General features: G+C 38.1%; 1 protein-coding gene across 1 annotated transcript; it reads left to right on the forward strand.

Annotated features, from left to right (window-relative positions):
• The first annotated feature begins 8,825 nt into the window (after positions 1-8,825).
• Positions 8,826-9,227, forward strand: LOC137636789 (uncharacterized). Its single transcript, XM_068369157.1, has one exon. It carries the CDS (start codon positions 8,826-8,828, stop codon positions 9,225-9,227), a length of 402 nt encoding a protein of 133 aa, XP_068225258.1.
• The last annotated feature ends 5,238 nt before the right edge of the window (positions 9,228-14,465 follow it).

Below are 14,465 nucleotides of genomic sequence, written 5' to 3' on the forward strand. Positions count from 1 at the left end.
CTAACAAGCCCGATAGGCCGCATACTAAACCAGAATAAAAAAAAAAGGTAGGCCACATACTGAACCGACACTGATTTAAGTCTGCATAGAAAGGGTTTGCTATTCTTTCCATAAAGGTTTTGGTTCTATTAAACAGATTTGAGCAAAGCGAAAAATCTATTTTCGCGATATATGGCCATGTCGTCCTGATGGAAGGTTCTTTTAGGAAGCTTTCTAAGGGATATTTGGCTACAGTGATACTCCCAGAGAATTAACTATAGGTCTCCAGAATTCTAACTCCTGGCGCGAGTATCCTTAATATAACTTTTAAGGATATCGCATAATATCAGGGGACGTATTTCTTGATACAACACATAGCAATCTTCACCCCGAATAGAGTTTTCACTTTGAGGGGGAAGAGTGGCGAGTTTGAAGGGGAGCCGTTATCAAGGCTACCCAATTAATCCCCTCCCAGTACTAATATGGCGTAACTATTCCTTGTTGCATTTAAGTTTGGATAGCCCCATATTTGTGTAGGGAGGGCCCATCAGGACGATAAGGCCATATCACCCCAAAATAAATTTTTTGCTTTGCTCAAAATCGGTTTTTTGACCTCAGCCATGTCGTCCTGATGGGTGTATACTAGAGAATTACTTGAAAGTACCATATCTGTGTATTTGTATAAGTGTCTTTACTTTGAATGAGTTGCTTATATGGTCTCCTAGACCTTTACATATGACATAACCATTATTTGTCAATTCCACTAAGAAACAAAAATGCAAAGTATTCAGAATTTCTACTTGGATTCAATTTTACATAAATTTAGCAGGCAGTATATATATATATATATATATATATATATATATATATATATATATATATATATATATATATATATATATATATATATATATATATATATATATATATATATATATATATATATATATATATATATATATATATATATATATATATATAAAGTCCATCTGGTGGTAGTCCAACTGAATGGCAACAGCATCAAAGTCAATGGAATGAAGGCGACAGAGAGAGAGAGAGAGAGAGAGAGAGAGAGAGAGAGAGAGAGAGAAAGAGTGCCATTGTAATGAGAATTACTTTATGGAATCTCATGAGATTTGAAAGGTGTTCTCTAAGGCGGCTGCTAAGTCCGTGTACTAGGGAAAAGGTACAGGAGTTTTATTGGTGTGAGTGAACTGACAGGGATTTCATCCTGTTGAAAGCCTTCAATATGTACTGCACTGTTGCCAACTCATATCGCTACCTTTTCTCCAGATTTGTAGCACGTATCCTCTAGATTTACGCCATATTTTTCTTTAGTGCTCTGGAAAATCCTCTAGATCTTCATAATAATTTACTCTACTTCTATGGAAAGGATAATTGAAAAGACTTTTGAAATAAAATATATATACTGAAAAAAGGTAAAACAAACAAAATACAAAACAAAAAAATCATTAAAGCACAATGTTAAATTCTTTATAAAAAAAAGAGTGGGGATAGGAACTTTAACAAAATAATAAAAAAATTATGTTAATAATTCATACTTAAAAGATTTTCTTGGTCTCTCTCATCAGAATAACTGATGGACATCTGAACAGCTTCAAATTCGTCAAGTAACATGATGGTACCGACGCTAACTGGTATTCCGCAACACCTTGCACGCCTACTTGATTTCGACTTTCCCGTTTTTTGTAGGTTTCATCGTGTCCTATCTTATCCAAAACTTCACGAGGATATGAATAATTACAACAGCACCCTCTCAGCCTTTTCAGCCCATATTTCACATGAAGGATTGCATTTACAGTCTCTCTGTTCATTTTGTTTTGTAGTTTTTATTTTGTGATATTCAAGTGGCTGAAAATCCTTTCGAAATCGGCATTGGAGTGCGGAATTATTAATACCTAAAACTGATACCAATACTCCAGATTTTACTCTATACTCCAGGGCCGATTCTTTAACTCTAGTTTTATAGCTAATAGTCAAAATCTGGAGTAGAAATAAAATACTCCAAAATGGCATCACTGATGCACTATTATCTTATTAACTTCCTTTCTCTAAGGCTTGGCATTTTATTAATATAGATTTTAGAGGCAGAGCATGTGAGTGCTCATTGATTTTAGAGGCAGAGCATGTGAGTGCTCATTGCCTGTCAAGAATGATTCAAATAGATTGGTTCCGCTTCGCAAGATGTAACAACCCACCTTGAAAACACGACTGGATTTTAAATAACTCTTCTAAGGAACTGGTATTTTTATGAGAAAAACTCAATAATCCCAGAATGAAATTGTATAATATTCTCAAAACCTAATTTTGATATAAAAATGCGCTCAATGATAATAATATTATATTGAACATCTTTTTATGTTTATTTTAAAGACTCGTTCAATTCCTTGTCTTCTCATACACACAATTTGAAGCGAACGTAGGTGTCTGTAGTTTTTGGGGACAGGGCGATATCTTTCTTATTACTAGCCAAATCGTTTTTCATTATGAGGAAGATGTTCTTTACAATGATCAAATATACCATAATATGATGTTATTTTATCATTTTGAATGATATCATAATTTATCTTTACCACGGCAATATTTTCAGTTCAGCACGGTATGAACACAAGTCACGGGTAGCTCCTGCTTAGTTTCCAATTTTCCCGATAGATAGAGCCTGTGTCATCCCAGTCTAAGAAACGTTCGGTTTTACAGTTTAACCCTGGATAGGTACGGTGGGTCGTCCGCGACCCCGAGCGTAAAAAAAAAACAGGTTTTTCTCACGTGACTCACCCCCGTGACTGAATTTGTGGGTGATCGACCTGCAGGAGGTGTCTCGCCTACACGCTCTAGTAGTGTCCAGATGTGCATTGCTGTAGCTGTACTCCTTCCCCGATTTCTGAGACGTGTCGGGGTCGAGCGCGACCGAGTATACCCTTCTAAGGTAATTTGCATAATTATCAAAGTTATTACGTATTATGAAATTGTCGTAGAATGGTGCAACTTGTATAGGTTATCAGTTGTGGAAAGTCTTGGTGGATTGTTTGGCTACCATGTGCATGATTTTTTTTTTAGTTAAAATGTCGTTCATCACCACGAGGACCATTTTACCGCGAGTGCCCCTTTTTAATTTTTTATCATTTTTTTGCCAAGTCATTTTTCCGTAAGATATTGCCGAATAGTGTCGTAAAACTTTTGCTTTTTTAGTGTTGGAAAGTGTGTCTAGATGATCTGGCTACCCATACGTGACTTTGTTTTTGTTAGATACGACGTAGTTATTGGTATATTGGGTATTTAACTGCGGTTGCCAATTTCTGTTTTTTTCAAATATTTGTAAAAATTTACTACGTAGTAAGGAATTGCCGTATATTATTGATTTCTTTTCATGTTTATGTGTTAGAAAGTGTGCCTTGATGGTTGGGCTAACACGTGCATGTCTTTTTTTTTATCTGAGATGCCGTATATTAGAATGTTGGGCATTTTACCGCGAGTGCCCCATTTTCAATTTTTTTCATTTTTTTGCCAAGTCATTTTTCCGTAAGATATTGCCAAATAGTGGCGTAAAACTTTTGCTTTTTTAGTGTTGGAAAGTATGTCTAGATGATCTGGCTACCCATGAGTGACTTTGTTTTTGTCAGATACGACGTAGTTATTGGTATATTGGGTATTTAACTGCGGTTGCCAATTTCTGTTTTTTTTCAATATTTGTAAAACTTTACTACGTAGTAAGGAATTGCCGTATATTATTGATTTTTTTTTCATGTTTATGTGTTAGAAAGTGTGCCTTGATGGTTGGGCTAACACGTGCATGTCTTTTTTTTTTATCTGAGATGCCGTATATTAGAATGTTGGGCATTTTTCCGCGAGTGCCCCTTTTTATTTGTTTTGCATTTTTTTGCTTAGTCATGTTACCGTAAGGAATTGGCAAGTAGTGTCGCAAAACTTATATTTTTATAGTGTTGGAAAGTGTTTCTAGATGATCTGGCTACCCATGCCTATTTTTTTTTTAGCCAGATATAGCGTATATATAGGTATGTGTTCGATTTTCCTGTGATTGCCATTTTTTCGTTTTTTTCCATTTCTTTCAAAATTACTACGTACTAAGGAACTATCACAGAGTAATGATTCATTTAGATGTTTATTTGTCGGAAAATGTGCCTTGATGGTTTTCCTAGCACGTGACTGAATTTTTTTTTTCTGAAATGCCGTATATTAGAATGTTAGCCATTTTTCCGCGAGTTCCCCTTTTTATTTGTTTAGCATTTTTTTTGTTTAGTCATGTTACCGTAAGGAATTGGCAAGTAGTGTCGCAAAACTTATATTTTTATAGTGTTGGAAAGTGTTTCTAGATGATCTGGCTACCCATGCCTATCTTTTTTTTAGCCAGATATGGCGTATATATAGGTATGTGTTCGATTTTCCTGTGATTGCCATTTTTTCGTTTTTTCCCATTTCTTTCAAAATTACTACGTACTAAGGAACTATCACAGAGTAATGATTCATTTAGATGTTTATTTGTAGGAAAATGTGCCTTGATGGTTTGCCTAGTACGTGGCTGAAATTTTTTTTTTCTGAAATGCCGTATATTAGAATGTTGGCCATTTTTCCGCGAGTGCCCCTTTTTATTTGTTTTGCATTCTTTTGCTTAGTCATGTTACCGTAAGGAATTGGCAAGTAGTGTCGCAAAACTTATATTTTTATAGTGTTGGAAAGTGTTTCTAGATGATCTGGCTACCCATGCCTATCTTTATTTTTAGCCAGATATGGCGTATATATAGGTATGTGTTCGATTTTCCTGCGATTGCCACTTTTTCGTTTTTTCCTATTTCTTTCAAAATTACTACGTACTAAGGAACTATAACAGAGTAATGATTCCTCTAGATGTTTATTTGTCGGAAAATTTTGTTTACTTCTTTTTTGATTGAATATCATCAAATTTTTTTAGCTAAAATATTATATTGTTTTACATTTTTTTTTTTCGATTTTATTTCCCTTCAAAACATTTTTTTTGGGTCAGAATTTTAATTTTATAGTCGTAAAATAATCGACAATTATTCAACAACCCACCATACAATTTTTATGCATATCCAATAATAATTAGATTAGTAAATAACACCTTGAAATTGACATACCCTTCCTACATTTCAAGTGGCAGATTAGGGAGTCTGAGTCAGTGTGGTTGGCGGCCATTTTGTGGACATATCCGAAGCGTAAGTTGCCCTATCTATATATATTCTTGTTCCCTATAGAATTTGTGATATTTTGGTATATTTTTACCTGCATAAATATCATATTATATATTAAATATATGTATTTTTTTACGAAATTTCTAAGTACTCAAAAAATTACCTTTAGATATGGCCCCTGATATAAATGTAATTTACAAAATAATGAAGATTTTTTTACATATTTCTATTTTAGGATAACATATGTTTATTCCCTAAAAAAATTAGCCAATTCCTATTTCATTTGGGTACCCAAAAAAATTCATGAAATTTGGACAAATGTTTTTGGCCAAAAAAAGTTACCCTTTTTTTCTCATTTCAGATCTTCACCTCCATGGGTCTGACTTCATCCAAAATACATCAAGATGTGTCCTAAACATTCAAGAATCAATTCCTAAAAGGATTTGTGTATATATGTATAAACTTTTTTTTATGAATTTTTATGTAAGGTCTTTTTTTTTCTACTTAATTTTTTAAAATATTTATAATAAATAGTTTTTCTGCAGATGAGTAGTATTTCTCTTTACAGTTGTTTTAAGCATTCATTGAAGTTTTTTTTGGCAAAAGAAAAAAGGAGGTTACTGCAAAAACTGATTTTTCAAGAATTTTATTTGGCGTCGGGGTCGCGCGTGTCCGAGTATACCCTTAAAGGGGTGTCCGAGGAGCGTACCTATCCAGGGTTAATACTGTTCCGTCAATCTACATATTTATTCTTTGGTTAAGCTTGTAGTTTTTAGGGACACGTCATTTATAGTGAAATTTGATACTTCTAGGATAATGATCATGAAATGTTAGGTTAGGGAAAGGTCGTCACAATGTGTCGTCTGCTGAAGCCACGGCCAACTTACTCGATCGTAAAATTCCCTGCAAGCATTGTTTCCTACCTGACTATAACAACACCCGTTTGGCGGCGCTTGGTTAGCCTATCAGCTGGTGGCGCAAGCTCGAACAGTTATCGATGTTCGGACTTATGTTTTCGCTAATTCCAACAATCTTCATTTTTAACCTCTTGTTAAGATTGTTATTTCGTTGGGACACGTCCTGAAATTATGCCGAATACTAATTTGTTTTATATACAACCAAAGGTTAGGTTAGCCAACATCTAGTTAAGATATTTCGGTATATAAAGCCAGTGTCAAACAAAGCAACCGAACTAACCCTTTCGTTGGCCGCGTGATTTCAAGTTTTTAATCACCCCCCCCCACATGACCCGAGATTGACCTGGAGTCTCTTTGAGCGATGTTGCTGAGTTTATCACTCATATTGATCAAATTGATTCGATTAAGGCTAAGGTATATACACCTACGTGATTTTACTCGAGTTGCCCCGAATTTTTTCATTATTTATTTCAAGAAGGCCTCTTAGGGGATTTTAGGGGTCCATGTGAGAAGTGTAAAATTGGTGAAGGTGCAAGAACCCGAGGATTTTGGGTTTAGTGACATTGAATATTAAGGTAAGCCTGAGTAACTTTTTTATTATGACAATGTGGTTTATAATTTTGGGTGCTGCCCATACCTTTTTTTTTGTGTAGGAGAGAGACTTACGAAGGGGGTCCGGGGGCTCGCCCTCGGGTAGGGGTAGTGACCTGGGAACTACTAGGTTCGATTAGGTTGGGTTTGTGGGGTTTGTATATTAGCGACAGTGGTTGGGGGGTCGCAGGGGGCCGTTAGCCCCCCGGTTAGGTCACGAGGAAGGTAAGGACATGGCTTGTAAGCCAGGTTAGGAGGGGAATTTTGGGTTATTTGTCCATTTTTCTCGCACATTTCCAACATCCATGACCAGAATGGTCCTAGTATGTAGATTGTTGGGACATGCATTTACAAAACTAATTAATTTAATATCATTTCATTCCGTGACCATTCCCGGGAAAAATAGCTGATTTCGGACTTTTTTTACTCGATTTTCAGACGGTCAAAGGGCTGTCCCCATAAACTACAAAGGCTCCTTTTTATGAGAAAACTCAATAATTCTAGAATGAAATTGTATGATACTCTCAAAATCTAATTTTGATATAAAAATGCGCTCAATGACAATAATATTATATTGAACATCTTTTTATGTTTATTTTTAAAACTCATTCAATTCCTGGTCTTCTCATACACACAATTTGAAGCGAACGTAGTTGGAGCTAGGGAAAGCGTCTCGCTTGAAAATTATTGTCTTCATAAAACCAGTTACAAGGAGCTCAGATGAGTTTCCAATACTAGAAACCAAAATTCCTGAGCACAAAAGAATACTATATTGTCTGGAGGCAACTGTAGGGTCTTGAATATTCGCATGCATACCACGAATATTGCAATACAGTAGACTACACTAACGAAAATTAGAATGTGCTGGTCCCGGACAGGATAAGAACTAATGGCAATAAAACAAAAAGATTCATTATGCTTAAAAACTAAATTAACGAGAAAGGGACTTTGACGTAGGAAAAATATATTTTTGGGTGAGATAGCCATGTTGTCCTGATGAAGAACTAAGTGATATCATCAAAAGGTACAAAGATCTTGAACAAATTAAAGTCCATCGTAATGCGCATGATGGCAGTCAACCAGCATTGCATATTTTTGCCGATGCTTCCAATCTCGCTTTCGGAGTAGCTGCTTACATAGTCACCCAGGAAAGTAATTCTTGCCTCCTTACGGCTAAAGCCCGAGTTACCCCTAAGCGTATGTTGGAAATGGATGAAAGTTTAACCATTCCCAAACTTGAGTTAACTGCACTCTTATTGGGCTGTTGTTTAGCCAAACACTTGTCAGAACTGCTCCCTGGCATGTACGCTTCGGTCACTGTTTGGTTCGACACTTCAACTGCCCTCCAGTGGGTCCATAATTCTAAAGGTAACTCCCCTTACGTCCTTAACCGTCTGGAGGAGATAATCATCATTAAATTAACTTGTAATATTAACCTGAAGCATGTCCCCACTAATAACAATCTTGCGAACTTGGCATCGTGTGGTGTCGCTGTCAGGCATATTCTTAAGAATAAATTTTGGCTACAAGGCCCTCCTTGGCTCAGTAACCCTTCAGAGTACCCCGATCAAAGCAGGGTCTCTATTAACACCGAGATATGTTCATGCCCTATTTGGCTCGATCCCCCCAGAGTACGACTGTTTAATCATTACAGCTCTCTTGACGACGCGATCAAGTGCTACACTGCACTCCTTCGTTTAAATCCCCAATGGTTACAACATTGCCCTAATCTAACCAATAAATTCAACCTTCCACCCTTAACAGTCATGTTGAAATGTTCCCAGGCCAAAAGTTATCCTAACATTCTGAAGCAAGTGCAAGGTGAAGACGTTCGTCTCAATTCGGACGAACGAGCTTTCATCGGCCAACGTAAACCTTACCTGGATAACCAAGGTCTTCTCAAAGCTAGTTCCCGTCTCAGTAATGCTCATGTGGAATTAGATTATGTAGATCCCATTTTGCTGGAACATCAATGTGCCCTTTGGACACTTATTATCAAACATTGGCGTGAACGTTTGCTACACTGTAATACTTCAACACTCCTTGTTGAATTAGGTAAACAGTTTTGGGTTCCCCAAATACGGCAGCAAATCAAGAAAATTTTGCGCCGTTGCATCCATTGCCGGAAGGTGCAGCGGCCCTGTACCCAATGCCTCCATTAGCCCAGTATCATCTCAATCGCCTCATTTCAAGAGTCCCCTTCCGAGTAACTGGCTTAGATTTCACTGGAGCTTTTAAGGTATACAATTCACATGTAGATTTTGTTTTCATCTTACTTTTCACCTGCGCAGTAACCAGAGCCGTAGCTCTAGAAGTCACAACTTTGTTAACGGTCATTGAATTTGTGCAAGCAGTGCGCAGATTTGCCGCTCGATTTGGTATGCCAGACTGTGTTGTCTCTGATAATGCTTTCACTTTCCAAGCTGGTCAAACTCTTCTAACTGAACTTATGCATCACCCTGTAATCGATGGGTTTAAATCTTCCCATAACCTGACATGGAAATTCATCACTCCCCGTGCCCCTCGGCAGGGAGCTTTTATGAAAGGCTAATAGGCTTCACCAAACTTAATTTAAGGAAAGCCATGTATCACTTGTATCTTACCTATAATGAATTTGTCACTTTGGTACAAGAAGACGAATGCGTCATCAACGATAGACTTTTAGTTTACTTGGATGTCAACGACGTTACTGATACCCCCTTGACTCCGAATCATCTGCTTTACGGTCGAACCCTCTCGCTTGCTCCTCAGGTCCTTATGACCGACCTCGATGAACCCACATATAGGGAAGGGAACAGCCTCCCAGCTAGTTATCAGAAACTCACAAACATGTTGCAAGTGTTTTTAAAACGATGGACTCAGGATTATGTCAATTCCCTTCGTGAACGTCACTTAAAAAATAATCGTATCCACCCTGTGCCTTCTAAAAATGGAGATTTATGTTTGTTAATTTTGGATGAAGTAAATCGGGAAGATAACCCATGGCCCGTATCCTTGAAACCTATCCCGGTCAAGATGGTCATATTAGATCTGTGAAGGTGCGCACCCCTCATGGAATATATGTGCGTCGCATTAACCATCTTATCCCATTGAAGATAAATGTCGCAGGTCCCTATATCACTGAACTGGAGCAAGGTGGTCCTGATGCGCTCACGACACCCCAGTTACCAGATCCTCCCTCAGAGGACCCTCTAAATAACGCTTCTTCTGATGATGTCGCCCCTCTTCCCAAACCTGATCCTTTGTCCTCTCGAGGGCAACCTTGTAGGGCGGCGGCAGATAAAGCCCGTGCCTTATTCCAGAAAGTGCTGTAAATTTGAAAGGGATAGGGAATGCCCCCTTCCTTCCATACCCTCCCTGTTGTTAGTAGAACCCCCCTTCTCTCACGCTCTTACTTGGCAGGGTGTGGAAATTCTTTCCACACTTTAATTTAGTAATCCCCGTCATTCCATATTTTTTTTTTGGTTGTTATTTTCTGGGTTTTACGCATCTCGTTTTTCTTTTGTTTCCTTTGTAACCTTCATTATTATACCCTTAAATATTCATTGTTGCTAACATGTCCATCATTCCCCTGTAATTCTTTACCTTTCATCACCTCATTCCTCTGTAGATGATTTTATCTCGTATCCTGAGCTCACCGTACATTGCTCTGACGATGCAACCGACCGTCAACAATTTTTAAAACAGCGCTTGGTTGCGTTCTGTTCCAAATGCTCTTGAAGCTTTGGATGTTTAACCACAAATGGTTTGTATTTAAGTAACTCTTTAATTTAAGTAACTCATTGATCTTAGCGTATTGCTATTTACATCTCGATACCTATTTATAAGTCTGTTTAGCTAGGATTGTTTCCTGTGTTATTGAACTTCACTAAATGCCACTTAATTTTTTTGTATGTATTAAAAATCAGGAAGTGTGGAAGGCGGACGTAGGCATAGCCCCTTCAACTTAGACGTCGTTTTAACTTAGGCGTCGGTTCAACTACCTGTTGGTCAAACAGTTACTGACCAAAAGTATGCCTTGCTTTGAGCCATTATTTAGAAGATAAGCTTACGAAGACAAAACACGTCAGTGCAGAACTGAAGATGCACCGTGTTCTTAACAGTTTACAAGATGCTTCCACTACGTCTACAATCAACCCTCAAGAGCGTGAGTACTAATTAACGGTGCTCAACCCTGGCCAAGGAACTGTCCCCCTTTTTTCTTTCTAGCCTTTATTTGATGATGTGCACATTTAGCTAGGAAGTCATGTTCAAACTCTCTGGTTTAATCCTTCGTGATGTGTCCATTACTATAAGTTGTGTTCCCGTTCCCCTCTATCAAGTTTGAAATTTTTGCCCGAGAGGAATGTGTTCAAAGTGAGTAGAACTTTTGGTATTATTTCAGTCACCATTTTTACCTTCATTGGTTGATTAGTTAATTGATTATTGATTTATGATTCAATTGATTTGACCATTTTCTTGGCATTTTTTATTTTTCATATGCTATGCGGTCTTTATTCAAATTTCAATTAAGTAGTTTTGCTGGTTTTTCCTGTGTCAGTTAGGTGAAAATTACTGTTGTAATTTATAGAAATAAACGCCATTGTTAGGATAAATTATTAACTGTTTTTAACTTAACCTTTACATTTTGATATGACTAAATGAGTTAGCTCAAGAGGTGAGATATGACTTTTGGGCAAGTTTATATTCACGTCAATGTAAAGCTATCGGTGTCAATCCTTTATTGTAATGTTCTACGGTATTACCCCCGGTGGTCCTTAGGACGTTTTGACTTTTACAGTACTGCTCCCCCTAACTCTTTGTGAAACTGTCGTTAACGTAACTGATTCAGTCCAATCACACTTGATTGGGATTTACTATTCTGCGCCCTGGAGTAGCGTCTGAACATCAAGGTGATATCGGTGCCGACAGTCACGGTATAGAATAATCTTTGGACTTAAACGTGTGTAGGGAAAGCAAACCGTCTTTGTTGCGGTTCTCTAGTTTCTCAAGTGTGAGAGCGTTGGCGCTCTATCTTTCAGGCTCGAGTCCGGAAATTAGAAACGGGGAGGCCTTTCCCGGAATTATTTCCCACAGAGAGCAAATTATCAATTTTTTTGAAAGATGGGGATGTATGTATGATAGCAGCCATCTGTATGTATAATTACTGTTATCTGAAAATACGGCAGTGTAAGGGATTGCAGGGGGCACTTTGCCCCCTCATTAGGTAAGTAGGTCAGTACACTGCTTTTAGGTTACATTAGGGGGGAAAGATTAGGTTAGTTGGTGTCCATTCTTAATCTGCACGGGAGGAACTGGCCACTGTTATACATAAGCTCTGAAAGATGTTCTTTTCATCTCAAAACCCCCAGACAAAAAGGGAGTTGAACATCTCATAGATTGATAAGAAACTGGAGAATGATAGCTTCATTGTATATTTAGGCGTTGCATTATACCGAACACTATCTTTTAAGGAGCATGTAAGGAAAGTATAGGAGAAGGTAGCTTCTAGAAATAATCTCATTAGCATACTTGCCAATTCAAATGGAGGAGCAAAACCTCAAACCCTAAGACAAACAACTCAGGCATTCAACTACACTGGTGTATACTGCTCACCATTCTGGATAAGGTCTTGTCATTCTCATTAAGTTGATGCCAAACTAAAATCAAGCATGTCGCATAGTTGCTGGTGCCTTAACACGCAAACTCCTTCCAGTACTTTATAAAGTGGCAGACATTGCAGCATTGAACAGCCCATTCAAAGACACAAAATATAAACGAGAATGATGAAAGACGACCGCTATATGATCTCCAGGTGCTTAGACAAAGACTGAGATCCCGTGACAGCTTCATAACCCAATAGAGCCGGCAACTTACTGCCTAGAGCGCTGGAGAGAAGCAGATCACAACCTACCTGACGAGGCCACCCAGAGCCCATGTGAGTCTCTTCCACATGGAAGAAACTTCTGTAGAAAGGAATAGGTTACTACTAACTGAGCAAGAGCTGGAGTTGGAAGAACTAGAGACAGTCTTCATAAGTGGGATCCCAGCCGCTCTACCAATTGCCCGTGTGAGCATCCCATCCAGACAATGGACTGCATACTACGTGGGTGTGAACAATGGGTAAATCCATACAGATTTGGACCTCGACGAATGTGATCAGGCCACTATACGGTGTATTATTAAAGTTAGATCACTTGACTGATTCGTACAATTATCCTTATCAATAATCATGCTATTCCAGGCTTATGTTCATCCGCGTTAGCTCCGGACCTCCAATTTGTACAAGACCTATTTCTTAATAAATATCTTACCTTAAGTACTTGTCTACTAGATTAATCCAAATATAGGAAGGGTAACTGATGTACCCTTTACCTTCTAAAAAGGAAGCTGTGTTCCTACATATCAAAACGGGTTTTGATCGAAGCAAAAAATCTATTTTGGGGTCAGATAGCCATGTCGTCCTAATGGAAGGTTCCTTCAGTAGCTTCCTAGGGTATATTTAACTACAGTGGATATTCCCAGAGAATTAAACTAAAGGTTATCACAGAATTCTAACTTCTGGTGCGAGTACCCTAAAGGTTTCCCTCTAGGATATCGTATATCAACAGGGGACGCATGTATTAACACGCCACATAGCTATCTGCACCCTATATAGAGTTAACACTTCGATATGGAAATGTGCTAAGTAACTGAGGAGCCGTTCCAAAGTTACTCTCATCCGTGGCTACTTTTGGTACTCGAGACGTAAACAAACGGGCGCCATTGCTAAATGACGTCACGTCTGTCCTCATCCTGAGCTCAGCTCCTACCAATCTCCGCGATACAGTAGGTCAGGGAGGGGCCTGAAATGCTGAACTAGAATAGAGGGGAGGGTCCATCAGGACGACATGGCTATCTCACCCAAAAATAGATTTTTCGCTTCGCTCAAAATCCGTTTTTTGGGCTCAAGCCATGTCATCCTGATGGAAGTGTACTAGAGAATTAATGTATCATGGATTTTTTCCCCTTTTATCCAAGTGCCAAGGGCTTCGAGCAATATTTTAGTAAATGTCCTTACCAGAGATTCTATGATGAACTGGCTTCCTGCCCCCCTGGCAGGGAAGTCCTTGTGGACAAGAGGAATATCTCGAAGTGATCATTGAAGAACTACTCACCTGGGGGAGAGATCATGCTGGTCTCGGAGACAGAAAAAAGGTTAATATTCGAATAAGAATATTATCAAGGCATAGGTGAGTATATATCATAAATACTTATATTATTCTTTTAGATCAGCCAGTAAAGAGGTAAATGAAACTATAACAATCGTATATTTCTTAATAAGGAATAGGAGGGAAAGGAGACGCACATGGTAATAAAATAGACATTTTATTTTTAAGATTGCAAGTCATTATAGAGGTAATTACAATAATGATTATAGAATTTATTTACAGTAATAATGAATAATGTACATAGAAAATGAAAGACGGTGATCTCGAGTCTGAAAAGAAAAGTTTGCTTTTTAGCAACACAAGTTCTCAAGGGAACGCCAGTTTTTTTAAAGTTCATGCTCGAGAGCATGTGGCATGCTTTTAAAATTTCTATGACATTTCACTTTGATAAAGAACAGTCTATTAGAAAAACTAAGTGTCCATTAAATCACTATGTATCACGATAGGGTCAACATAGGCACCCGTAGAGTTGGAGTCCCAAATAACTCACTGTTCTATGCAGATTTAAGCAGCAGGTTTCATTACACTACCTGCAGCTACCACGAAATGCTTCACTTCGTGCACTTGTTTTGCGTAGTGCTTGAAGAACATCCGATGTC

The sequence above is a fragment of the Palaemon carinicauda genome, unplaced genomic scaffold (genome assembly GCF_036898095.1).
Source record: "Palaemon carinicauda isolate YSFRI2023 unplaced genomic scaffold, ASM3689809v2 scaffold39, whole genome shotgun sequence".
NCBI lineage: Eukaryota > Metazoa > Arthropoda > Malacostraca > Decapoda > Palaemonidae > Palaemon > Palaemon carinicauda.

Coding starts and splice junctions, on each gene's coding strand:
- LOC137636789 (XM_068369157.1), top strand. CDS start 8,826: ATGCCTCCATTAGCCCAGTATCATCTCAATCGCCTCATTTCAAGAGTC.